We start from the raw sequence: 25852 nt of genomic DNA on the forward strand, positions 1-25852 counted from the left end.
GGCTATAGGGAAGCTACAGTATGCTAGTTCTTTCTATAGGCATACAAATAGTTGCTGGGACAAGAGCTAGCCAAAACAGTTGACCCCTTATCTGTGTGATCAATAGAACGAGAGATACGACACCGTGAAAAATGGCATTTTCGCATGCAGCTTTTTAGAACATATTGGTATTGCGCGCTGCTGTACATGGACTGATTGCAATTGGGAAGATATATTTAGTGTCTAGTAAGAAATTGTATTTATTGTATATTTTATCCTGGTTAGTATTTTTTGTGTTTCTCCAATATTCCTCAAATTCTGTTAAGTTTAAATCATGTCAGTCCCCCTTTAAAATGATCACATTGGGGTTTTGTGTGCTTGCAGAAAATAACGATGGTTTAATGATGGGTCCACCTCTTTGGTGTTAAAACACAACAGTATTTTGTGTGCTTGCAAAAAGGTGGACCCACCCATAATTCATCTCTACTTCTTTAAAATAACAATAAAACTGGGTTGCTGTATTTAGAGACGGGGCGCAATAACACATCTTGCCCTTGGCCCAGTCCTGGTTATCAGCAGCCCTGCTAGTGAGGGATATTGAACTTCTACAGTGAAGGACAGCTCAAATAGTCATGGGTTTGTCTGACCCGTGAGAGGGGATCACAGAGACACTGAAAAAAATTGAACTGGTAAATGCTGGAAGACAGTTGCAAACTATCCCATGAAAGCCTACTTAACAAAGTTTCAAGAACTGGCTTTAGGCGATGAATCTAGGAATATACTACAGCCCCTTCCATATCACACTCATAAGGACCACAAATATTTGTTGACACTAATTACAGTGCCCACACACACATTAATGAAGTCATTCTTCCCGTACTCCATTTAACGGGAAGTCACTTTGCCGTGCATTGCACATGGTTTGCAGAGTATGGATGTAGAAGTAGATGTGACAACAAGCAATAGAAGAGGTTGACTGTGTTAAATTTTTGATATTACAACATGATGATAAATTCAGCATACCATATAACTGTTGAAGTGCTTAAACAAGTTATAATTTGCAATGTGAATGTTGTCAGACATGGGTGATATAAAAAACACAAAACCAAGCTTACTTCACTTTCTCATTCCATAATGTCATAACGGATCATTTTTTAGGGTAATTCATCAAGCCAAAGTCCAAAAGTGTGTAATGCAAATTATTTGTGATGCAAACTCGAGTACATCCTGCAGGGCTTGGTCAATGAACTGGGGATACTAACTACTGCTTCCCAATATACTTATTCCTTAAAGAAATTTGTCATAAGTAATGTATAAAGATTTAAAGTCACTTACTATAGTTCAGTAAGGTGACCATTATTTAGAGAGAGACATTTACAATAACTTGCTCACAACCATGAAGAATTAAAAGCTTAGTAAGGCCTAGCTTAGAGGAGCATAAAAGAGTTATTGGCAGCCAACTCCTTCTGTTTCATTGATAAATTTTATTAATAATTTCAAATAACATGAGTGTTGGTAAAATTAATTTTTGCACATCTTGAGTGCAATAATATGATTAATGTAAATAATCTGTTACAAATTTTCTGTTTGATAACACCTGGTAACAAAGGTCTAAGAATTATTGTTTGCACCTCATTGTATTTTACATTCCCTTTTTTGTGATTATCTTATTACCTTTTAAATGAAAATACATTCCAGTTTTTTCAGGACATAATCTTTATCTTTGAGGGTCCTCTAAGGTTGGGTTCAGATGAATAGAATGTTTGTGGAATTTCAGGTGCATGGTAAATGGATGCACAGCTATGGCATATGGGGTAGCAACAGCGGCTCACATGGGGTGCAATGTCTACCATTCCAGAAGTTCGCTGCCTGCCAGCCACATTGCCTATAATGAGCCAGAAATCATATGATGGCAGTCACATTGATGTGGGACACTAGAATCAACTTGGCAGTAGTGTTGAGAACAGTCGAATGAAAACAATCGGTTCAGTTGGTTTTTGGAAAACTATTGACTTATTAAGTTGTAGCTTTACGAATCGATTGAATTATTCATTCGTTCTTTTGGGTGAAACAAGTTTATGGGAGCAACTGAATGGAAACTAGCGAATCGGTCAGTTGTAGCTTACATATCATTTGGATTATTATACATTCATTTCCTTTGAGTGAAACCAGTTTGTGGGAGCAACAGAATGAAAACTGTCTACACAGTCCGGAGGTGTTTTGTGTACTTTCTTTTCAACTGAAAGCAGTCTTTTGTTTTTCTGTCTGTTGAAGTATGTCTTCATTTGTTCGTTCAGCTGAAACCACTCTTTAGTGAGTTAGTTGCCTAATTGTTCAGTTATTCTCCTGCGTGAAACCAATCGTTAATGCTTTCAATAGATGAAGTAAAGCAGTAGTATACAATACAAACTGGTACATGCACACCCAGAGGGTAGCCCCACCCCAGGTGTACGTGAAGATATCTCAGTGGGTATGCCAAAGTTAAAATAAGCAATATATATACTAATTTAATTATGAATGGAAGACTAATTCTTCTTTTCGCCATTTAAAACTGATATAAAGACTGCTGTGCATTAAATTGTTGAAGATGCAATTAACAATACATAACTAGTAAAGCTTCATTGGAAGTACAGAGTTAAGCAAGCATAAAAATTCTGTTAGAGGTACCTGAAGAAGAAAGGGTACATGCCAGATTATTGTTACTGTTTGCATTCCGTTTCACTGAAAAGGTGTGTGATGGCCATTAATCATAAAAAGTCTAGCCTCTGAGTGTCCCGTACACTCCATGTTAGCATCCTGCTGCTGCCAGGACCAGGCTGGGAGATGGCAGGAGGTGGTGGCCAATCACTGCTGTTGCAGGTCCCAGCAGCGCTGCACTCGAGCCGGCCTCCGTGCCACCTCCTGGCACCAGTTGCAACCCTGACACTGGCAGCGGCATGAGGAGGTTACAGCAGTGGTGCCACTACGACCATTGCCACTACGGAATAGGGTGAAGAAGCATGGGAGTGAAATCAATCAGACACAAGACTGAGTGAAAACATTCATATAACTGGCGTAACTGATGGATATTTGTGTCAGTTGATTGTCTCACATTGACTGAAACCACTCAAACCAGGCAAGTGAGTGAAAACAAACACTCGTATATTGGCCACAGTCAGCAGAAACTTGTCAGTCGGTTGTCTCGCATTGAGTGAAACTGCTTAAGCCCGGTGAGTGAGCGAAAACATTTTTATAGCTGACATCGCCACAGAGATTATTTCCATTCGGTTGTTTCATTCGACTGAAAAAACATTTGACTGGTCAGTTGGTTGATGAAAACAGTCAGTTGTCCCATCACTACTTGACAGCTCATACGTGTGGTGTGGCTGGTGTGCAAATGGGGGCAGCTAATGGCAATCAGCACTGAGAGAGGAATTCCATCTGACACAGGCAATATGGTGTTCTCTGTTCTGTGTTTGTGTTTGACAATGTGTCATCTAGATATAGAGCAATAGGACAGAGGATTTTTAATAGTGGAGGTTGGAAGAAGGCCTTGTATTTGGGGCATAAACATGGGCAAATTCAAAGGTAGAAAAAGGAAGGGATGGTTATAGCACATTTGCTGTAAATTACTTCTCGAGTTTGCAGAGAGAGAAAATCTGTTGGCAAAAATTTCTTTTCGTCCTTTCATTATTATAGTAACTCAGCAGAATTGGTAACATGTTTCCCCAAACATGCTATGCATTTTTATTCAGAGAATCAACAACAGTGACAGGTTTTGAGAAACTTTTGCATTTCTCCTTTCGTTGACATGTTACACCATGCTTCTTGTGACACAATCTAGCAAATAGGCTAATTAAATTGCTGTTATGATAGAGTCCAGGAATGAGTTTTATTTCCCATGCAACTAAGGATAACTGTGGCAGATTAAAACTATGTCCAGATTGTGACTCAAACCTGATCTTCCGAATTTCATAGAATTTCTCCTGCATTCTTTGTGGGACTAGCATTCCTCAAAGTTTCAAATCGGGGCACCTCCATTGCAAGGTGAAAATTTGTTCTTGACACAGTCCCCCAGGCTGTGACTAAACCATATCTCTGCAGTATCCTTTCTTCTAGTAGTGCTCGTCCTGCAAAGTGTGTAAGGAACTGTGAAGTTTGGAAGGTGGGAGACAAGGTACTGGCGGAAGAGAAGCTGAGAGGACGAGTCGTGAGTCGTGCTCAGGTAGCTCAGTCAGTCAGAATCACTTCATTCTATCAGTGGTAGCACGCATTATAATTTCTTACAAGATGTGACAAAGGATACTGTTCCATGCTCATTTCATGAACAACTGAGGACAATGGTTTTGATTCCTTTGCATTACAAGAAATTAAGTTACATGATCACCTTGGACAATTACTTTAGTTTGAAGAGTGATACTTAAATTAATAAAAATACAACGTAAAACAAACCACATTCAGTAAGCACTATACTAAAACGGTCTATATAATACAAGAAAAGAGTTGACAGTAGCAGAATAGTTTTATTATGTCACAGAAGAATATACGGGTGGAACAACTGAAAGAACAATTCAGATAGAACAATGAAAGTAACAAAATTGTACATGTTCAGGGAAATGCCTACTACAGCTTTTATTCCGTATTATTAAAACCTCAGATTTTGCTGCCCTTAAAGGCACTTCAGCAGCCTCATATACAGAATAGTTAACCAGTTCTTGGCTGTTTCATATTGCTGGCACATTTATTTTTCTTTCATCCACATTTGTGCAGATTCAGATATTTTCACAGTATATGGGTCTTCAAGTTGGTGATCATCTTTCTTGCATGTATAATTATACGGAACACAGAATGCTTTAGTAATATCAATAGCAAACTCCAATTTCACATACTTTGCTCACTAGAACACATGCCATTCATTCTACAAAATGTAAACAAAAATATTTAGCCTACTGAATGTTTTTATGAATGAAATGGTTAGTGCAGACAAGGGGAAAAAAAGTCACCTATTTACACGAAACTAGAAAAGATATGATTGTCCTTATAATTCAAAAAACACACTTCAATATTTTAGCTACTTTCATACCAGCAGTGTATGACTTCAACTGCACCAGATATAAACTGGGTAGTGACTACAATGATCACTGTAAACTTTTTGAAATATGTGTAGTGGGTTACTTATTTTTGAAGTATCCTTATAACTATGAACAACAATGAAAAGAGAGCCAGTTCATTATCAAGCTGTGAAGTGAAAATAAAAGGTGAGAAAGGATGCATTTTATTGAATAGTTTCCATCAGATCGATTGAGATAGATTGTGTTGCAGGGAACATGCAGTGGTTTTTTATGAGAAAAGTAAGTTTTACACATTTCATTCTGCAGCTTGCCCTCATCACAGTACATCTTCCATTGTGGAAACATTCCCTCATGTGGTCCCAGCCTAAGTTCTCTTTTTTTTTTATGTTTGTGGCCAACTGCCATGATATAGTGTCCACATTCGGCTCTACAGTGATCGTAAAAACAAAGCTGCTCAACATATTTGACCACTGTGACAGACTTCCCTAACATGCAAGTAGTATTATTTCCAGATTTACATTTACTCTTACTGCTTTTACCTGTAGCGTAGTTAATTGTGGGTGTCGTGGCTGTGAATGTCCACGAAGGGCTCTGCAAATGCTAAATCATGGCTTACATGCTACACATTCATAATCAGTGTTCTACAGATCTTTGTGATCATCAAATTGGGTGGTAAAAGAACAATAATGCCAAGAAACTCCTTAAATCAGAAAAACACTGATGGAAAAATGCTACTGCTTATCAACAGAAACAATCATTTTTTCAAAGCTAAAACAGAGCCAAAAGAAGAAAATAAACAAAAAACATTTCAGTAAACAACTGTTTTTTTTCTTCTTTTTTTCTTTTTACTTCTCAAAAGCAATCATTCCACTCAACAAGCTGCAGCTGTATAGAATAAAAGCTATTAATTCTCTATGATTATTATTTTTTCCCTGTCACATCTTGTTTTACAATCAATTTCAAGGCACAAAGACTTCATCTTCATGTACGTAATGTGCCAACCTGTTAAATTCGTATGTGTAAAAAAGATAATTTTGCCAGAAATAGGTGGTATGTTTTTGGATCCCATCTATCGGTGCTTGAAACATAATTGGAGTGTTGAGCCACAATGTAACACTTTAAGGACTGTTTTCGTTGTTTGATGTTAGGTAACACAGGCCTGATACATAAAAATTGTTTCAAATTTATTAAGTGATTTTTATAGTGTTTTCAACGCTGATTTCGGGAAAAACAGTGAAAAAATTGCATCACATACAGTTATTTCACACACTGCTTTTCTAGTTTTAGCTTTTTAAAATATTTCAACACTCTAGTGAGTTTGAATTTTGGTTTTTAGGATCTCCATACACTGTTATTTAGCCATTTTTGTACTAAATATACGTAAAATAAAGAGTAATTAGGAGAAACCAGCAGTATTTTCATGTCAGTGCCTGTCTGTTGTGCTGCCCCTTCCCCCGCCATCACCAAGCAGTGGGCTTCTGCTATTGTCCTTCAGTTCACAGTACCTCTTCACTCTGTGCTGTTCATGTGTTGTTGTTACTAGTGCTTTAAAGTAGTTTTCTTGTGTTTTGAAGTTGTTTTATGGACAATGGACAATGGCTACCAGAGGATGTATAAACTCGCCAGATTGCTTCTGCTATATTTGTAGTAACTATACCATTAAAAAGCAACGAAGAAAAATTTCCGATTTTGTTGAAAAGCATATTTCGCCTATTTTTGTATAAAGTTAGGTGATCAAGATAAGCCTTGCGTCCCACACAAAGTATGTTCAGTGTGTGTTGAAGAACTGAGGCAATGGTTTCAACGTAAAAAGCAGTGCTTACGTTTTGGAATACCAGTGGTTTGGAGGGAGCCCAAAAATCATAGTGATGACTACTATTTTTGTTCTTGCAGTGTATGAGGTTTCAGTTCGAAAAACAAAAAGGATATTACTTACCCTAACACTCAATCAGACATTCGCCTTGTTCCTCATGGACCTGAAGTACCAATACACTCTCCTCCACGTTCTTTGGATGATATAGATGATGACGAGCCATTGGCTCAGCAACGTGATAGTGAAGAAGACAGAGATTGCTACGATCCTGGCACAACCAATCCCATTTCATTCTCACAATCTGAACTGAACAATTTAGTTAGAGACCTAGGCATTTCTAAAGAATCGGCAAAGGATCTAGATTGAAAGATAAACATATGTTGGCTCCGGGTACACCCTTTTCTTGGTATCAATTGAGGGAAAAGGAGTTTGTATCTTTCTTCTCTTAAGAAGGTGACCTGGCGTTTTGCAGTGATGTTCCTGGACTTATGGTGTGTTTCAAAATAGAATATACTCCTGATGAGTGGAGACTTTTTATTGATTCTTCAAAAAGAAGCCTTAAAGCAGTACTTCTACTCAATGGCAATAAGTATGCTTCTATACCAGTTGGACACTTGGTTCACTTAAAAGAATATTATGAAAACCTTGAAATGGTTTTTAGCAAACTCTGCTATTCAGACCACAAATGGACACTATTTGGTGATATAAAAGTGATTTCAAGTGATTTCAATGCTGCTTGGTCAACAAAGTGGCTATACAAAGTTCCCTTGCTCTCTCTGTGAATGGGACAGTAGAGACAGAAAGCAAAACTACATAAAAAAGCTTGGAGCTTGAGAAAAACCTTACAGATAGGAGTTAAAAATGTTGAGAGGAAAAGCCTTGTGGATCCCAAAAAGGTGCTACTTCCACCACTTCACATTGAGTTGGGGCTGATGAAACAATTTGTTAAGGCATTGCCAAAAGAAGGGGAGTGTTTCAGATATCTTTGTGGACAGTTTCCTGGTTTATCCAAGGCAAAGCTAAAGGAAGGAATCTTTGTCAGACTAGACATTAGAAAACTAATGACAGATCCCAACTTTATGGACAAAATGGAAACAAAAGGAAAGGCAGCATGGACATTGTTAAATTAGTTGCTACTGGTTTCCTAGGAAACAAAAGAGATTCAAACTACAAGACAGTTGTTGCAGACATGCTCGACAACTTTAAGAAGCTGGGTTGTAAAATGAGCGTTAAAGTTCATTTTCTCCACTCACATCTTGACTACTTCCCTGCAAACCTTGGTGATGTAAGTGAAGAGCAGAGCAAAAGATTCCACCAAGACATCAAAGAAATGGAAAGAAGGAAGATGGAATGTCAACATGATAGCAGACTACTGCTGGATGATAAAAAGAGATGATCCTCAACAAGTCCACAGCCGGAAAAGCAATAAAAGAAGCTTCGACAGAAAGCGAAAGTGTTGTTATAAGGACTGATGAGCTTAAAGAGAAATGGAAGTGTACTGGAAATATAGTTTAGAACATGATTTATAAATAAAATAAAGTTTTATAACGTTGGAAAAAATGTAAATTGCTTAAATTTTGTTGTTGTACCCAAAAATACTCCCTTTTTTGAGAGAAAACCTGACGTGATAGAAAAAAAAGAAAATTGCATTTTTGAAATCAGTGCTGAAAAGTACATAAAAGTCAGTTATCAAATTTCAAACAAATTTCAAAAAATATTTTTTTGCAGACCTGTGTAATTATTTATGGCTGATACTGTCTTTCTTAATTATTATTTTTGAAGAGAATGTCATTTTCAGTTTTGTGCATTGGAATTCTGTTATTTGTTTTTGAGGCTGGTGGTGTCAAACTCCACATTTCAACATTTATTAAACTTTAGTTTAAAAGCAGCTTCGCTGTACTAAGCTGCTCAGTTCTTTACACAAGTGATATTGATGATGGACTTTTATGTAAATTGCTTATGTTATCACAGCTGATGCAGCTGAACTTCCACTATTACGTAATTTGTGTGTGATGTAGTAAGGACACCCACTTTTTTAATATTTTTATTTCTATTAAAACAAAGCTTATTGTCTTTCAATCAGGAAATCTCTTATTACAACTAATGACTTTTTCTTTTGTGTAGATAAACTTGGCAATGAAGATGAGGACAAGGTATCCGTTGTGTCAGATCTGGAGTCAATCCTGACATTTTACTGCAAGAGCCATGGTCTGGAATATGAGAAAGGTTGTGGCTGGGTTGAAATGCTTCTGCCGTTGCTGTCGCTGAAGTTACCTCGAGCAGAGACTTATAATTTATTTGAAGCTATCCTTACAAGATATGTACCAAGGTATATTCTTATCCACGATGTTGCAAAAGCTTTGTCCTAAATTTTTATCTTTGTAATGGAACCGAGGACATATGCTATATAATGGAAGAAAGGACATAAAATTAGTTACATTGTTTGTATTTAGTGTGTGTTGTACTGCGTGTATTCAATGAAATCAAGATTTCCTTCTTCCATCGCTTAACCAATCAGAAATTTATTGTAATTTTTTGTAATCCATATTGTAGCCTTCCCCCGATTTACTTGTTCCAATGTCCTCAGAAGCCAAGGCCTCCATTAAAAACTGGCTGAAGTTTTGGTGGTGATAGTATGGTGTTGTCAGTAATGTAGTCCACACTAAAACTTGAACTTCAAACACTGTAATACCACTTTTATACTCTCTGAACTACTGCTTATGGCCAATTTGGACCGCATACACTTCAATTCAGTACAGTAGAGGTAGCTACGTACTACACCCAGCAATAGTTCTGTAGTTCCAGTTTGAGTGTAGTAACCTAATACCAACACAGTAATTCACTATTGTGTGTGTGTGCGCCATGAAACTGATCAACAGAAGTCCTTAAACAAATCACTCTCTGCAATAGCAACACTTTAAAATTTTATTTTTGTGGGGGCCCACAGCCTCAGTGTGTTTTGAGAATGAAATCATGGTCCAAGTGGGCTCTATTCTCTAAATTATCTGTGCAATCGGCCATTTGCAACATTGAGTCATTTTCAAGCCCTGTAATAACTTCAAAAATGGTGACATTGATTTATAGATTAATTGTCTACAATCTCTCAGATATATGTATATTGTGTGACCCAAGTTAGTTATGTATCTAGAGCTTCCAGCTTCACTTTGCATTGTGATACAGCACTGGTACATGTGACCAGGAATATGTCTTACCTCTGTGCATGGATGGCACAAAAACAATACAATATTGTACATGGTTACATTTATTTGCCGACATAAACAGAAATATGTCACCTTATAGTACATATATCTAAAAACAAAGATGATGTAACTTAGTAAACGAAAGCGTTGGTATGTTGATAGAGACACAAACAAACACAAACACACACACAAAATTCAAGCTTTCGCAACCCATGGTTGCTTTATCAGGAAAGAGGGAAGGAGTGGGAAAGACGAAAGGATGTGGGTTTTAAAGAGAGAGGGTAAGGAGGCATTCCAATCCCGGGAGCGGAAAGACTTACCTTAGGGGGAAAAAAGGACAGGTATACACTCGCGCACGTGCCTTTACATATGCTTTCTTCCCACGTTTCAATAACTTCCCTAACAGTTATTCCATAGGAGTTTTCAGATTCTCAAAGCCTCTTTAGAAAGAAAGAAAATAGCTCAAGGAAGAGAATAGAACAAGAAAAGCTGAGGCGTGTACTGTTGCCCAACTGCGAAGCGTCTCAAAGCATGGGAACCCCCCTAAGCTTTCCTAATGTGACACTTACTGGATGTATCTTTTCAGATCCAGTATGTTTCTTAACCCAAGAACTTTGGGACTTTGTGTAAGCTAAGTGATAAACATTGATATGGGGTTGAACTCTCCACCAGCAGTGGTCCGTGATACACTAGTAAAAACTTTTTGATTTCACGGGACACTTTCATCAATCTCTGTTTCATTTTGACCAACGCCAACTCACCGGGCTGGAAAGATGTTTGGCTTGGCCATGTCTCTCCTTGGCCCTCCTTGACATTCGCTCCTTGGCCATCTTCTCAATCTTGTCGAGTGTGAGAACCAGGCTCATCAGGAAAGCTACTTCTTTCACTATAATATTTGTGGGTTTCCAGCCAAATATTAATTTGCACAGTGTGAAAATCGTGGCTTTGTGCCATAGATTGTTGATTAAATCCTCAAATCATTTAATAAAATTGGCCCAGGTGGTGATATACCTGTGACAAACAGTCCAGTACAACCGATTTGATTCTTTCATCAGCCCCTCAGTGGAGTTACACTGCAGGAAGTATGGTGAAATCCTTACATGCGTAACCTGGCTCCTCTCTAGATAACTTCAAACTTGGCATCAGTAAATGGCAGAACATTGCCTGGTAGTAATTTAATTGGCTCCCAACTTGTACAAAATAAACATTCTCCACCTTCTCTATTTATATTTTTGTGTTCACATGTCTTATCAGATAGAACTGCACATACTTGGAGAACACATCTAACACAACAAAAATATATGTGCACCCACTCTTGATACGGACAATGGACAGAAGAGATCCATTGTGATTAATTGCCTCAGTGCTTCCACCGGACTACTTTGACATAGGCCCTGAATTGATACAGTGGAAGCTCATATTTTTTGACACTGATCACGCGTGGTGATGCGCTTCTTCACCTGCCTCCACATGTTCTTGAAAAAAATAGTCACTTGTAATTTAGCTTTGCATATACTAACTTGGGCGTAACTAGTGAATTTTCTGGTTTTACTCCTTGTGCAGGTGGACATCTAAACACACTAAACAGCCTGTCGTGAAGTGACAGTTACAAAGGCACTGGGATTCGCCCCACTTGGCCTATAAGGCTAAAAGTGTTGCATCTTCATTATCTATCCTTAAGAGCAGTTCATATTTAGAATCTCCATTGAATACAAATTTATGAGAGGGTGTACTGCAAAGAAGGCCTCCAAATTTTTTATGTGAAAACTCTTAAAGCTTTTTGAATGAAGTAAACATTCTAGATGTCTACATATTTTCAGTCCTCTGCCAGCAGAGTTCTCCAGTTTGTAGCGTGTAACATTGCGATGGGTAACATGACTATGTCTATTGTGCTACAATTGATTTTCAAATTTGAAGAGTTTGTCCACACCTGGAGCACCCAATGCTTCAACATGACAATGCCAGACCACACATGAGCATTGAATGGCCATAGCTTTCGTGAATCAGGTCACTCAGAGCATGTACATGTTGACTCGGAAGATACAATTCCCAATCTCCCTGATCTTTCATTCTTCATCCAAAGATTATACCTTGTATATTATAAGATACATTCACGTTAGGCTGTTTACGCAAGCCCGAAGTGCTTCACATACTTCAGGTGGTCGTTCCTGTTCCGTTCCATATGAATGTCTCACCAAATTGTGGCTTTGTGCTGGGTGCTTTTCATAAAAAAGACTTTTAGCTCTTCCGAACTTTTCCCCTGCTCAGCCTTTCCCCGTCTGTAGATAAGTGGGATAGGACATGCGCTGCCTACATGTCAAAATTGCTGCAGGTACATGGCCCACCGTGCTAATCTTGGATATCTAAGGCATAAAAGAAAAGCTAAGCGCTTTATGATCCGTCAAAATTATTATAGGTTTCCCATAAGTGATCTTTAAACTTCTAAAACCCATAAATGATGGCCAGCACTTCCTGCTCAGCCACACATTAATTGCACTCCACCACTGTCAACGTCCTACTTGTAATTGACATGGTATGGTGTTGAATGTGAACACCCCCCCCCCCCCCCCTCCCTCCCGCCCACACACACACATGCGCATACACACACACACACACACACACACATTCTGTGACGTAAAGACCGAACATGATTCCAAGTTGCTTCTTGAATTCCAGACTAGGAAATTCCGCTATCGCTCTGAGCATTCCTCCTTTGGATGCTATGCCGTCCACTTTAATGGCATGCCCTAACAATGTTATTTCACTTTTAACCATTTCAGTTTTGCTACATTTGAGCTACTTAGTTCCTTCCTTCACGGTGACAAATACTAGCTCCAACAAGTTATAATGTTCTTCTGTTTTGTATATGGCTAACAATACATTAGCAATGTAAACTGTCAGTTGTTCTATCAACAGTATAAATGCACAAACTGAAATGTTCAGACCAAACAGCACCACACGGAACAGGTAACACAAGCTGCCATGTAGAAATGTGGTATACTTTCTGGATTTTGATGCTAATATAAAATTTCAGTACCTGCACACTTATGTCTTTAGACAACAAGAAACTTGGGCTTAACTAGTGAATTTTCTGGTTTTACTTCCTGTACAGGTGGACATCTAAACACACTAAATAGCCTGTCGTGAAGTGACAGTTACAAAGGTACTGGGATCCGCCCCACTTGGTCTATAAGTCTAAAAGTGTTGCATTCTCATTATCTATCTTTAAGGGCAGTTAGTATTTGGAATCTCCATTGAATACAAATTTATGAGAGGATGTACCGCAAAGAAGGCCTCTGAATTTTTTATGTGAAAATTCTTAAGGCCTTTTAAATGACACAAACATTATCAATGTTCTACGTCTTTATTCTAGATTTCTACATGTTTTCAGTCCTCTGTTAATAGAAGTCTCCAGATCGTAGCGTGTAACATTGCAATGCGTAACGTGTCTATGTCTATTGCGCTACAATTGAGTTTCAAATCTGAAGAGTTCGTCCACACATGGAGCACCCACTCCTTCAGCATGACAATGCCAGACCACACACAAGCGCTGCGACATCTGCAACAACCCGACACCTTGAGTTCACTGTCATCAATCATCCTCCGTACAGTCCCAGTTTCTGATTTTCACCTGTTTCCAAAACTTCAAGAACACTTTCGAGGACCTCACATTGATAACTGATTAAGCAGTGCTAGCAGAGACGAGGTTGTGGCTCCGTCAACAAAATCAAGCATTCTACAGTGATTGTGATACAAATAAATATTTAGACTAGAAGAAGACTAATATGTAGATTGATACTAAAGTTTGTTTTATTTATAAAACTTTCAGAGTTTTCACATAACAAATTCAGAGGCTTTAAGTTTCAGCATGCTGTTTAGATAATTTGCTTACCCCTAAAGGCAATCCTGTGCTCTACTGTACTTGCTTCTTAAAGTTCTGTCGCTTGTAGTTCAGAAGTGATTTCAGCCTTACATTTTTTAATATTGTGCTTTGGCACCCAAGCCGGCCGAAGTGGCCGAGCGGTTCTAGGCACTGCAGTCTGGAACCGCTACGGTCGCAGGTTCGAATCCTGCCTCGCGCATCAATGTGTGTGATGTCCTTAGGTTAGTTAGGTTTAAGTAGTTCTAAGTTCTAGGGGACTGATGACCTCACCAGTTAAGTCCCATAGTGCTCAGAGCCATTTGAACAATTTTTTTTTTTTTTGCACCCAAAGTTCATACACTTGCCACCACAGTGAATTGTTATTCTTTTCTGTTCCTAATGCAGTCAGCTGCCGTTTGTCAAACAGCCTCACAGTTCTGAAATATCATCGCCGCAAAGTTCATCAAGAATGTTATGACGACTCGAACTACTGCTGGGGTGATGAGGCTGCATGACACTCACGCCATGCACTGTGGGTGCTCTCTCCACCCTGGGTAAAGCCATTAAAACATTCCGGTAAATGCTCTAACAGGCTAGCAGGCAGACCTGTGGCCCTCACCAGTCACTGTCACACCCCACTACGATCAACTGTGTCATCTTCATTTCGCACTTTGTTCACACTCAGTCCTTGAATATTATTTGCCAACAGTCTGCTTGAGATTGGGACCTCAGACCTTGTTGTCTCTGGCAAATCTCGCATCAAGAGACTATGTGGCTTAACTGGTCAGGTGGAATATGCTGATCACCACATTCTGCATCGTAATCCACAATGGCTACCACTCTTGCCACACTTTGCATGCGTTTTGCCTGTGGTCCCGTTTACACATAAGGTGCATCGACCTACCGCCATCTTGCCGTGATTGTCCATTCTGGTGGCTGCCATACTGGCCATGCAGTTGTTCCACTCTTTGTAGGAAATGTACATAATTATTGAAATTATTCCATGGTGCTGCAATCAGCTCTTGTCGAATATAGAATTGCATCGTACATCTGCTGCAAACAGTTCCGTAGTGAAGCCCATGTCACCGTAATTAATATATTTCCAGTGGTGTTTGCAGAACACTTTGATGGTGCCATGATCAGCTTGTTACTTGTTCTCGCTACAGAAATCTACTAGTAACTATTGCTGAACTCGTTTAAATCATTACAATCCTTGATAACATCTACCGTTGTGTCGACCAAGATACTGGTAGCACATCCATGAATTCTTGTATGAATAATTTTTGATGCACTTTTCCATGTGAATCGAAATAATTTATTTCCTGCAGTGGATGAATGCCTCTTCCACTGAGGTAAGAGGCGGGTGTTGTACTACATTTCTAGATAACTTTAAAATCTCTTTGTCTGTTTTGATTAGTTTCACATCAGCTACTTGATTATGCACTAGCTACTTAAAAAAAATTGCTTGCTGTATGCTCAGGGTCCAACATGCGCTTTTTCTTGGTTATGTGCATATTACAATCAGTGTGCTGATCAAATATTATATTATTACTTATATAGGTCAATTCAGTGCCCAGTGTCTGCTAATGTGCTGATTGCTTTTAACTTCATTTGCTCATTGTCATCAAAGTGGGATAGATAGATCATTAGCTTCCGACCTTTCCAGGATCTGTACTTGACTCTGTGGTGGGGGCGTCACAATGTTTCTGCACCTACCCGAGATCTGAATGTAACTTCAAACAATCTTTCTCAGCGGTGCATCAACCTGCTGCATCAGCCATACTCAGTATTGTGCAAAATGTTCTTCAATGTCATACATTATTTCCGAATTTAACTTTTACGTTTCTGTTGACATATGAAAGTTAACCTCATCAATCTCTGTTTTTACATTTGAATTTTACCTAATCACAGTTAAATTTACTTTTCTCAATGCTGCTCTTTAGCTTTCATTATCCTTTTGCAATTCCAACTTGAAATTACCAGAGGTTTCAGTTGGTGACAGCAGTGAAATTTTGGTCCATCTGTCTCGAACCCTGGAGACAATTGCTCCACTACTGAGTCTGTCAATGCTCGATTGTCATCAGTAGTCACTGATAATGACTTGCTCCGATCATTCCCAGGGATTCAACTTTAACTTGTTCTGCTGACACAATACTTGGAGATTGTAATCTTGTTTCATCTAAATACAATACTTGTGTAAAGTATATATTGGTACTGTAAACTTCAGTACTACTCTGTTCCCTCTTAATTCTATCCATGTCAATGACACCCTCAACTTAACCTGGCGAAGTGGAATCTAGTGGGCCCTTATCTCTATTGGCCATTCTATTCTCAAGTGCTACAAGCGTGCCCCACAGTTGAGAATCTGAGACCGTATGTTTTCAAAGAATACAGCAGCACATCATCTCTTGCTGCTCCATCTGTCACTGCTGCCGAGGCGTGCAGCCACCCTGCTGCTTAGCACCGCTTGCTCCGGGTGCCACTGAGTCTGCTGCCTGTTGTTTCGGAACCTTCTGCTGCTAAGTTTTACAATCAACCCTGTGACGTTGTCAGCATCCATGAAAGTTCTCAGCATACTATAACACACACTGTTTCTGCTGAAAGCAGGAGAAGTTTCAACCTCCATCCGATGATTCTCTGTGGTGCATATAAAAAACCTAAACGTGCTCTTGGAGAATTCCCTTTGGCTCTATTATTAATTACACAGTATTATCAGTTACATTATTTGATAGTGTTTCTCGGCACAATGCTGCACCATTTTGGAACATTTAAATCCTTTCATGTGATAAATTAATTGTATTTAACCCCTTTCATTGCTAATAAGAGCAGTTGCATCGCGAGAAAATAATCAAACCGTAACCGACAACACGCTTCGGAACACACTGTCTGTACCAGGAAACAGAAGTTTAACAGAGGTGTGCAACAGTTTCAATGCAGACCTACCTGTTGGTATTGTGTCCTTGTCAGTCTGCACATTCTCGATGTGTTAACCTCACCTCCCCCTTATCAGTAGTACAGTTGTTCTTATGCTAAACCCCAACTTGTGAACTCTGTTGCTGACTTAACTCTGACATAACACTCATGGTGTGGTTTGTACACCAGTAAACAGAGAACAAACAAATCTGGTAAACTCTTAATATATTGTTGAGACCCGGTGTCCTACAGTTTGGCAAGTGTACGTTTATTACAGCAATTATGCAAAGTTACAAGTGAGTTCATCAGAATTGACGGAGCTTGTGTGATCACAACTACTTCACAGCACAACCACCATGGACACAGTTACTCAGGTATGGATTTACAATTTAATCTGCACAACAGCTGCATAATGTGCCGCATATGATTTATGCTCTGTGCCACGTGGGAGTTAAGGCCACAATGCCGGGTTAGTTTTTGATCTGCAGGCAATATGTAATACAATATTCTTCAAGACACAAAATTATCTAAACCCTCCAGCGTGACCAAGAGGTAATCAACAACAACATAGTCACAAGATTGAGACAGTGAACAAATAGTCCACATCGTCCCACTTATTCACATGTGTTGGAGCTATGGCGTACTGCACAAGTAAGCTTTGCTCATTATCTATCATTGTGTCAGTCTGTTTAGATAGTCACAATCGAAATATACTTAATCAACACCAATCAAAATATTGCCTACACAGTTGTACTTTTAGACGTTATTAATTGGACATGAAGAAAAAGAAAACCTGTTATGCCATAGAGGTGTGTTCTTCATGAACAATGGCTCATCACCTCCACTAGAAACCTTTCTGTCCTGTAAGTGACATCAGACAGTCCACTTTAGGAATATTAATGCTTCTCATAATAAAATGGCCTCACACAGTAGCTCCAGTGGAGACACTCTCACAAGGCTATGTGAAATAATTTCCCCTACCTCCTGAATCTGACAACACACAATTTTATGATGAACTGTTTTTCAATTTTGTGCTGCACTCCCTTGAACTGTTCCAGCTGGTCATAACTGAGGAGGTGTCTACCACTGCATACTATGCTGTGTTTCTATTTGTGATTTCTGTGGTATTTTTACTGCAACCCTTCAAACTTCCTGACACTACAGTCGGAACTCCCATTGCGATGACTTGGATTTTTAGCGCGTGCCCTCTCCCTACTGCAGAGCAATGGGTTCTTGTCGCTGCTGCCAACTACTGTCAGTTCTGATTATTATACTCAATCAAAATTCAAATATCTCAAGAGCCTAAACTTGTATCACAATGTGGTTTTGATAAATCTTAATCATTGCTGTAATCTGCAAACTCAGTACCTCTGAAATGAGTGTGCACAGTGGGGTGACATACTACTGCCATATCTCAACTACCTAGAAAATATATGACACTTCATTTCATAAATACCCCAGATGGAAGTTACAACCCATAATTGCTTGAGTCTAACAGTGGAAGCTGATAATTTCCCCCCTCCCCTCCCCCATGTCCCCTTAACAATTAATGGGTTAGGAAGCCAATGTTTGATATGTAGGGAACACATTACAAATTTGTGCTAACAAGTTCTACAACCAGCCTATGAGGAACTGACACCAGGAATTGCATTCTATATACGTGAGCGTCTTTAGTTTGATAACAAGGTGTTTGGATCTGCCCTCACCCACCATCCCCATGAATGTGATTTGACTGAACTGAGATGAAGGTTGTCTCAAATGAAGTCAATGCAGATGAGATGAAGGATAGAGAAATCTAGAGAGTAAATAGCAATTAGGATTGAGGAGACAGAGTAAAGTGTATGAGAAGGATTGGAATATAACAATATTATGAAAAGGAAAGTTGCTACTCATCATATAGCGGAGATGCTGAGTCGCAGATTGGCACAACAAAAAGGCAGCGTATCTGCAGCTCAGCATTCCACTATATGGTGAGTAGCAACTTCCCTTTTCATGATATTGTTACATTTCATCCTTAATTTCCATTGTTTGTTTGAAGGATTGAAATATGCGAGCAGAGATCTCACAGATGCAACTGGAAATTATGGCATGCTGCCAATAGGACTGCAGATGTATATGCTGTACATCTCTTGTACTTTCTCGACACTTCCCACATAGGATGGTAGCCTTTTTCAATTACGGTCAACTGTCTCTTAAGAGATAAATAACTAATGGGGTGTCTCTTCACTTCACAGGGGTTGCAGAAAGAATGGAACACCATTCCACTTGTTCAGGCTTCTGCTATTGTATCACGATCCAGAATTATGTTCTTCACTGGATACAATGCGCATCAGCCCTGACCAGTACTGTCTCACATGGGTAAGTTTTGAACTATGAGCTCTTTACATATTTAATTTGTTAAACTTTCACCGACTCTTGCACGTTCTGTGTGTTTCTGAATTCATACACATTTAAATAGTTTCTATTTTAAAAAATCAATTTAGCTTGGATTTATTGACAGTTGGATGATCTTTGTGTTATGTAGCAAACATGTTTTCTGTTATTCATTTCTATTAAATCAATAACAATTTTTAATCCCTTGTCAACCAAAATGTTGAAGTTTTGTAGTTTCTAAAAGCCAAACAAAAACTGAAATTATTACTTAAGGCCAACTGTGTAAACATCACTGACTGGAGGTCAATTTTGACCTTAGTTCAGAAATTGAACTCTGCTCATGACTCCACACCATTGAATAACACTAAACTTGGATCCACTGAAGGAGGTGCAGTGTTGATTTAATTTAGCATGAAACACTTTTTAATGCTGTAGAAGAAGTTCTTGATGAAAGGAGACCACAAACTGAAAAGTAGAAGCATTTAGTTCTCTCTAGGCACCTCACAAAAGAAAGAAAACATATTAACTTTTGGATTTATCCTTTGACAAGCTAGGAGTGGGGGGGAAAAAAGCCTACTACATGGTTCTACCTAGACTGACGGTGCAAATGCTGTTTTGCGGCAGGTGGACTGATTGTAGTGGGGCTAGTGTCAAGTGGGGTGGGTGGAGGGGGAGGGAAAGGTGCTGGGGGTGGGTGGTTAGCAGCTCAGAGGGAGGTAGCGGATTTTTTGGCTAGGAACGGAGCAGGGAGAGTTGGCAGGTATACGGGCTGGTACAGTTTTAGCAGTTTTAGCGGAAGTGGCACACGCTGAAGGTGACATGGGGACATGAATTGGGTAAAGTTGACGGGGTGGTAGAAGGGGAAATTGTTGGGTGGAGGGTGCAAGGATGGTGGGTTATCAGAGATTGAGGTCAAGATGATTACAGGAGTGGAGGATGTGTTTTAGCAGTAACTCTCATCTGTGTATTTCTGAAATGCTGGCGGTGGAGGGAAGGATCCAGATGACTGGGGTTGTGAAGCTGCCGTTGAAATTTTGGATGTTGTGCTTAGCTGCATGTTGTGCCGCTGCATGGTCAACTTTGTTCTTGACAACAGTTTGGCAGGGGCCATTCATCCTGGTAAACAGCTGGCTATTAGTCATACTAATATAAAAAGCTGTGCAGAGCTGGTATATGACATGGCTGCATCCACCAGTGGCCCAGCCTCTGATGGGGTAGCATAAGTTTGTGACAGCACTGGAGTAGGAAGTGCTGGGTGGGTGGATTAGTTAGTCTTGCACCTGGGTCTTACACAGGGATAAGATCCCTGTGGGTAGGGGCTGAGATTGGGAGTGGCATGGGGATGGACTATATAATGGTTAGGGACAGAGATAATGTGACATAGTTATGCTAGTGCACGTTTAGCCACACCAGAAATTTTAATTTCAGAAACGCATGCAAGTATGGATGCGTATGAGTTAAGAAGCATCGTGGCACTTCTGGAACATTAATTGAAGATTAATTTCTTCGAGCTTTGGTTTAAGGCATGGTAATCATACCTCCCTATAATATCTTTGCTGCGTGGAGATGACACGAATAAAAATAATTACAAATATTTATGTTGTATAAAGACCATTTAAAGAATCTGCACAACTAGGATGTAATGGAGGTTGGGTAGGCGACGGAATACCACTTTAGGAGGGGTGGGAATGATCTTGGGTAGGATGTCCTTGATTTCAAGACATGATTATTGGTAATCAAAGCCCTGGTAAAGGCAGCAGTTCAGTTGTTACTGTCCGGGGTGATATTGGGTGGTTTGTAGCTGGTTCTTGGGCTGGTGTCTGTGAAGTCAGTTGTGTCTCAGAGATATAATCAATCCACTGACCCAGCACTTCCTGTTCTAGTCCTGTCATAGGCTTGTCCTACCCTGTCAGAGGGAGGCCACCTGTGAAAGTGGCCATGGCATGTACCAGATCTGTTGCAGTCACTGCACAGCTTTTTGTATTGATATGACTACCAACAGTTGTCCACCTGGATGAATGGCCACTGCCAAACTGGAGACGAGAGAAAAGTAGACTACCCTGTGGTACAACATGAAGCTGAATATAACATACTTGATTTTAATAGCTACTTCACAACCCAGGCCATCTAGCTCCTCCCCTCGACCTCCAGCTTTTCTGAAGTGTACAGATGGTTGTTACTCCTACATCACATTTTCTGCTCCCAAAACTGTTCTACTCTCAATCGGGATAATCTACTGTCCCCACATCAACAGTTTCTACTCCCACTGTCCTATAACCTCTTCCCAATTCATGCCCCTTCTCCCTCATTGTGCTCACTCTCTGCCAACACACTCACCAGTCTTTTCCCTCCCCCCCCCCCCCCTCCCCTCCCGCCACTCCCACAACATCCCGAACCTGCCGGCCACTTTCTACAGTAACTCCTGCATGCTCTACTTGATGGCACTCTTCTCTCTACCCACCCTTTGTTATCCGTCCTCCTTCCTTGCCTCATTCCTGATCGCTGCTTTCATTCAGTTCAACAGTTACGTTCTGGCTAAAGTGGCCAGAAATGGTAGTCATGTGTGCATGAAGTGTGCCTACTTGTATGAATATATGTGTGTGTGTGTGTGTGTGGGGGGGGGGGGGGTTATTTCTTTTCTGAAGAAGGGTTTGGCCGAAAGCTTAGTGTTAACAATGTTTTTGTTGTGCCTATCTGGAACTTAGTGTGTCATCTTTATGGTGAATAGCAGTCTATCATTTTCATAGTCATTGATATTTCAACCTGGACTTTCCATGGTTTACTTGCATAACGTAATTTCTTAACCTAGCCTTACAATTATTTAGGAATAAAGGAGACGACTCAAAAGGCAGAAGTGCTGCATCGTTCATAGGTACACAGACAAAAGGTTCAGAGCTTTGCTAACTTTTTTCAAGCTTGTAGGAAAAACAAGCACCTCCGACCCACCCCCCCACCCCCACCACACACACACACACACACACACACACACACACACACACACGTACGTCTCCCTACATTGTACTCAGTCAACTGCCAGATCTTTTCTGGTCCACGGTGAGTATACCATTTGTTTCTGTACCTATCGACAGTGCAGCGCTTCTGCCTTTTGGTGTCGTCCCCTTTATTCCTAAATAATCGTAATTGTCAATCAGAACTTTCTGTGCTTTATTAACCTCCGTCTGAACAGGCCTTGGAAGGCCCAACGGTACTGACCAGCCGCCGTGTCATCCTGAGCCTACAGGTGTCACTGCATGTGGATATGGAGGGGCATGTGGTCAGCACACCACTCTCTCAGCTGTATGTCAGTTTAAAAGACCGGAGCCACTACTTCTCAATCAAGTAGCTCGTCAGTTTGTCTCACAAGGGCTGAGTGCACCCCACTTGCCAACAGCGTTCGGCAGACCTGGTGGTCACCCATCCAAGTGCAAGCCCAGCCCGACAGCGCTTAACTTCGGGATCTGTCAGGAACCAGTCTGACCACTGCGGCAAGGCCTAACCTTACATATTTAAAAAAAAAATTGAGTTTCGGTAGTGTGAGAGTGGCATATTCACATGTCTGATTAACATTTTTCGTGTTGTTAACTTGTTTATTATTTACTTCTTCTTGCCTGTATTTCCAGTAAACAAAAAACATATTTTTTGTAAAGACACAAGAGTGTGAGTTGACAATTGCAGTTGAACTTGACTTGACATGTGAAATTTTGCCACTCAAAGATGATCCTACTTCACCGTTATACAATCTGGGATTTACATATATACAATGCAGGGTTTCAAATGCAGTTGGATCTGAGATCATTTTCTGTGTTAATCTATGGTCAGTTGCTTTATACAGTTGGCACTCATAGTACCATTCATATTTGAATCTGTGCTCTCCTTGAGAAACCATTACATTTTCATAAACTTCCATTAATAATATATTCATGATTATCAGTTCCAGTCGCTGTTTGCAGCAACATGCAGCTTGCCTGTTGTACTTTGCATGTGGGATGTTTATTTCCGTCAAGAAGATCCATTCTTCATCTACTTCCTTGCTCTTGTAATGCTTGTTAATGCAAGGTGAGGAAAGTAAGTGCTGGTAAATTACCAGAAATGCATGCTTGAAATCATAAGGATAATCATTCACTAACCAAAAGTGAGAAATTATTGAAATGTATTTAAAACTGAATCATTTTGTTGCATGCCAGTGCAGTGTTAGAATGAATGACGAGGTAATGAAATACAATAGTGTTCCCATGCTGTATGATTTAATATAGTTGAGAGAGACATGTTGGTAGACCTGAAACACAGTTACTTTTAATTGATTCAAAAAATATTAGAAACATTTGTTAAATACAGCAAGAAGTAAATGCCGTAATTATGTGAAAATTTAATAGAACTGGTGTATGAGTAAGGCACTTTTTAATGTACAGGAAACTGGAACAGTTTTAGGGAATTGTTTGTGTATTGTCACAGAGAGGAAGCGTGAAAATAAGTTAATAACCATACACATGAGTTTCAACAAAGTTTTGTGTTGGTGTTGATCAGAGGTCTATACTCCATAGTTCAGTTGTACATCAGATACAGACACGCAATATGAAATCAAGTGATGTGGTGTTGCCCAAAACTAGGCTTTGTTCATATCTGCAGCAGGTCGCCAAAGCAAATCTCACAGTGGATGCAAACACAGTAATTATGTAGCACTTTGAAGACAGCCAGTGAAAGTCTGTAAGTGGGAAATGGTATTTACGTCCATTTACTCTCACTTGAGTAATCCATGTTGTTATTGTTGTCTGAAGGTGTTTTTATGTTTGTAACACCACTTGCCTAACATTAGTTTTCATCTTCCAAGAGTACACACAAACTTTTGGTATTGCTTGCATTTAAGGTTGGGTTGATTTATAGGAAGAGACCAAACAGCGAGGTCATCAGTCTCATCAGATTAGGGAAGGCTGGGGAAGGAAGTCGGCCGTGCCCTTTCAAAGGAACCATCCCGGCATTCGCCTGAAGCAATTTAGGGAAATCACGGAAAACCTAAATCAGGATGGCCAGACGCAGGATTGGACCATTGTCCTCCCGAATGTGAGTCCAGTGTACTAAACACTGTGCCACCTCGCTCGGTGCATGTTAGGCTCCATAATTTCCAGCAGGTTATTTAAGTGACTGTCAGACCAGAGCATAAGAACCACTCGCCCCTGGCACATACTGCTTCAAGTACAAAATTTTGTGCTCATTGGACAGTAATGTGGAGCAGTTGGTTGTTATGTCCCAGCCCAATTAAGGGAATGCCACACTACCTTTGTCCTTGAGGTTCACGAGCAGCTCAATATCAGCTGGCATCAGCAGTAGAGGTGATGGGTTGAATGGTGGCAATGACAGTGGTGCAGTCCCTTGGTCTATGAAGCCAGGCTGTAATGCCAAATCATCTCCACAGAAAATACCATACGTCAATGAAATCGGAGGACTCATCCTTTGATAATGTATTGCCCCTTGTGGCTGCAAGTTGCAAAGCATGTGGTAAGAGTCGTGAATGCACGAGTTTACTTGTTGATTCCAAATCTCCCCTGCTGACATTTATGTGTAGATAATTTCTACCCAAAGACTCTGATGGTTTAGCTCACGATCCCGAGGCCATTCAGCATTCGGCGTAGAAACCCGAGTTGTGATTTACCTACAGCTACTTGTGTGGTTTCCTGTAAGCTCTGATTGACTGCCAGTTTCAAACACTGGCACAGTTCATAGAATATCATTGAGAAAATGATCATCAAGCTTCGACAGTTTTTAAGTTTCCTGATCATTTGATAGTTATACAGTAGAGCTTCAAGTTACGGGCGCTGAGTAGGAATTTTTGAATTCTTGGTTCGCAGGAACGAAACTACTATATTAATCAGTACTTCGTGAACAACGTGACTGCCCTTGCTCCTAATGGTGTTTATGAAATTGTACACTAGCAGCTACAATGTGATATTTCTGAGAATAGTAGGATGATGAAACACATATTTTCTTAAACTGAAGAGTCATACAGAGTGGGTTAATTTCCTCAGAAAATAGGTGTGGTCCTAGAAAGAAACTGCTATCACTGTAATCCACCAGACAGTATGTCTTCTACCTGGCAGTTTCACTGCTGCTGTTACAGATTTGAATTACATCCATTTTCAGTGATCTTATGATTTCTCGATAACATTTGGTTTGCAAAACTGATGTCTACTGGTGGAGTATGCAGTGCATCTATAAGTAAATATAATGGATCTGGTTTTTCTGGTCAACTTTTCCTCTCTGTGTTTTGACATACTGTTAGAAAATTTTTGTTCACTTTAATAGATTTGATGACAGTTATGAAAACCATCTTACATTGCACTGGAAGAACACTAATGAAACAATGGAAACTCCAGGTAGGAATATCAACATGGTAGGAAAAGACAGATTCCTACTTACCGCAAAGAATACATGTCAAGTTGCAGACAGGCACAATTAAGACACTCACATAAAGCTTTTGGCCACAGTCTTTGTCACTAAAACACACACACACACACACACACACACACACACACAGACGACTTCCATCTCCAGCATATCAGGCCAGAATGGTATTCTACCCTGAGATGCTGGAGTTGGCTGGTGTGTGTGTGTGTGTGTGTGTGTGTGTGTGTGTGTGTGTGTGTGTGTGTGTCAAAGGCTATACCCG

At 39.9% G+C, this 25852-nt stretch overlaps 1 protein-coding gene across 1 annotated transcript in view; it reads left to right on the forward strand.

Annotated features, from left to right (window-relative positions):
• Positions 1 to 25852, forward strand: part of LOC124619737 (TBC1 domain family member 23) — a 221771-nt gene that overhangs the window by 61673 nt on the left and 134246 nt on the right. Inside the window, exons 3-5 of the mRNA XM_047146310.1 lie at positions 8968 to 9172; positions 19053 to 19176; positions 23123 to 23247. Coding sequence (XP_047002266.1) covers positions 8968 to 9172; positions 19053 to 19176; positions 23123 to 23247 — 454 coding nt within the window. The remainder of the gene's footprint in view (positions 1 to 8967; positions 9173 to 19052; positions 19177 to 23122; positions 23248 to 25852) is intronic.

This window comes from Schistocerca americana, chromosome 6 (assembly GCF_021461395.2).
Source record: "Schistocerca americana isolate TAMUIC-IGC-003095 chromosome 6, iqSchAmer2.1, whole genome shotgun sequence".
NCBI lineage: Eukaryota > Metazoa > Arthropoda > Insecta > Orthoptera > Acrididae > Schistocerca > Schistocerca americana.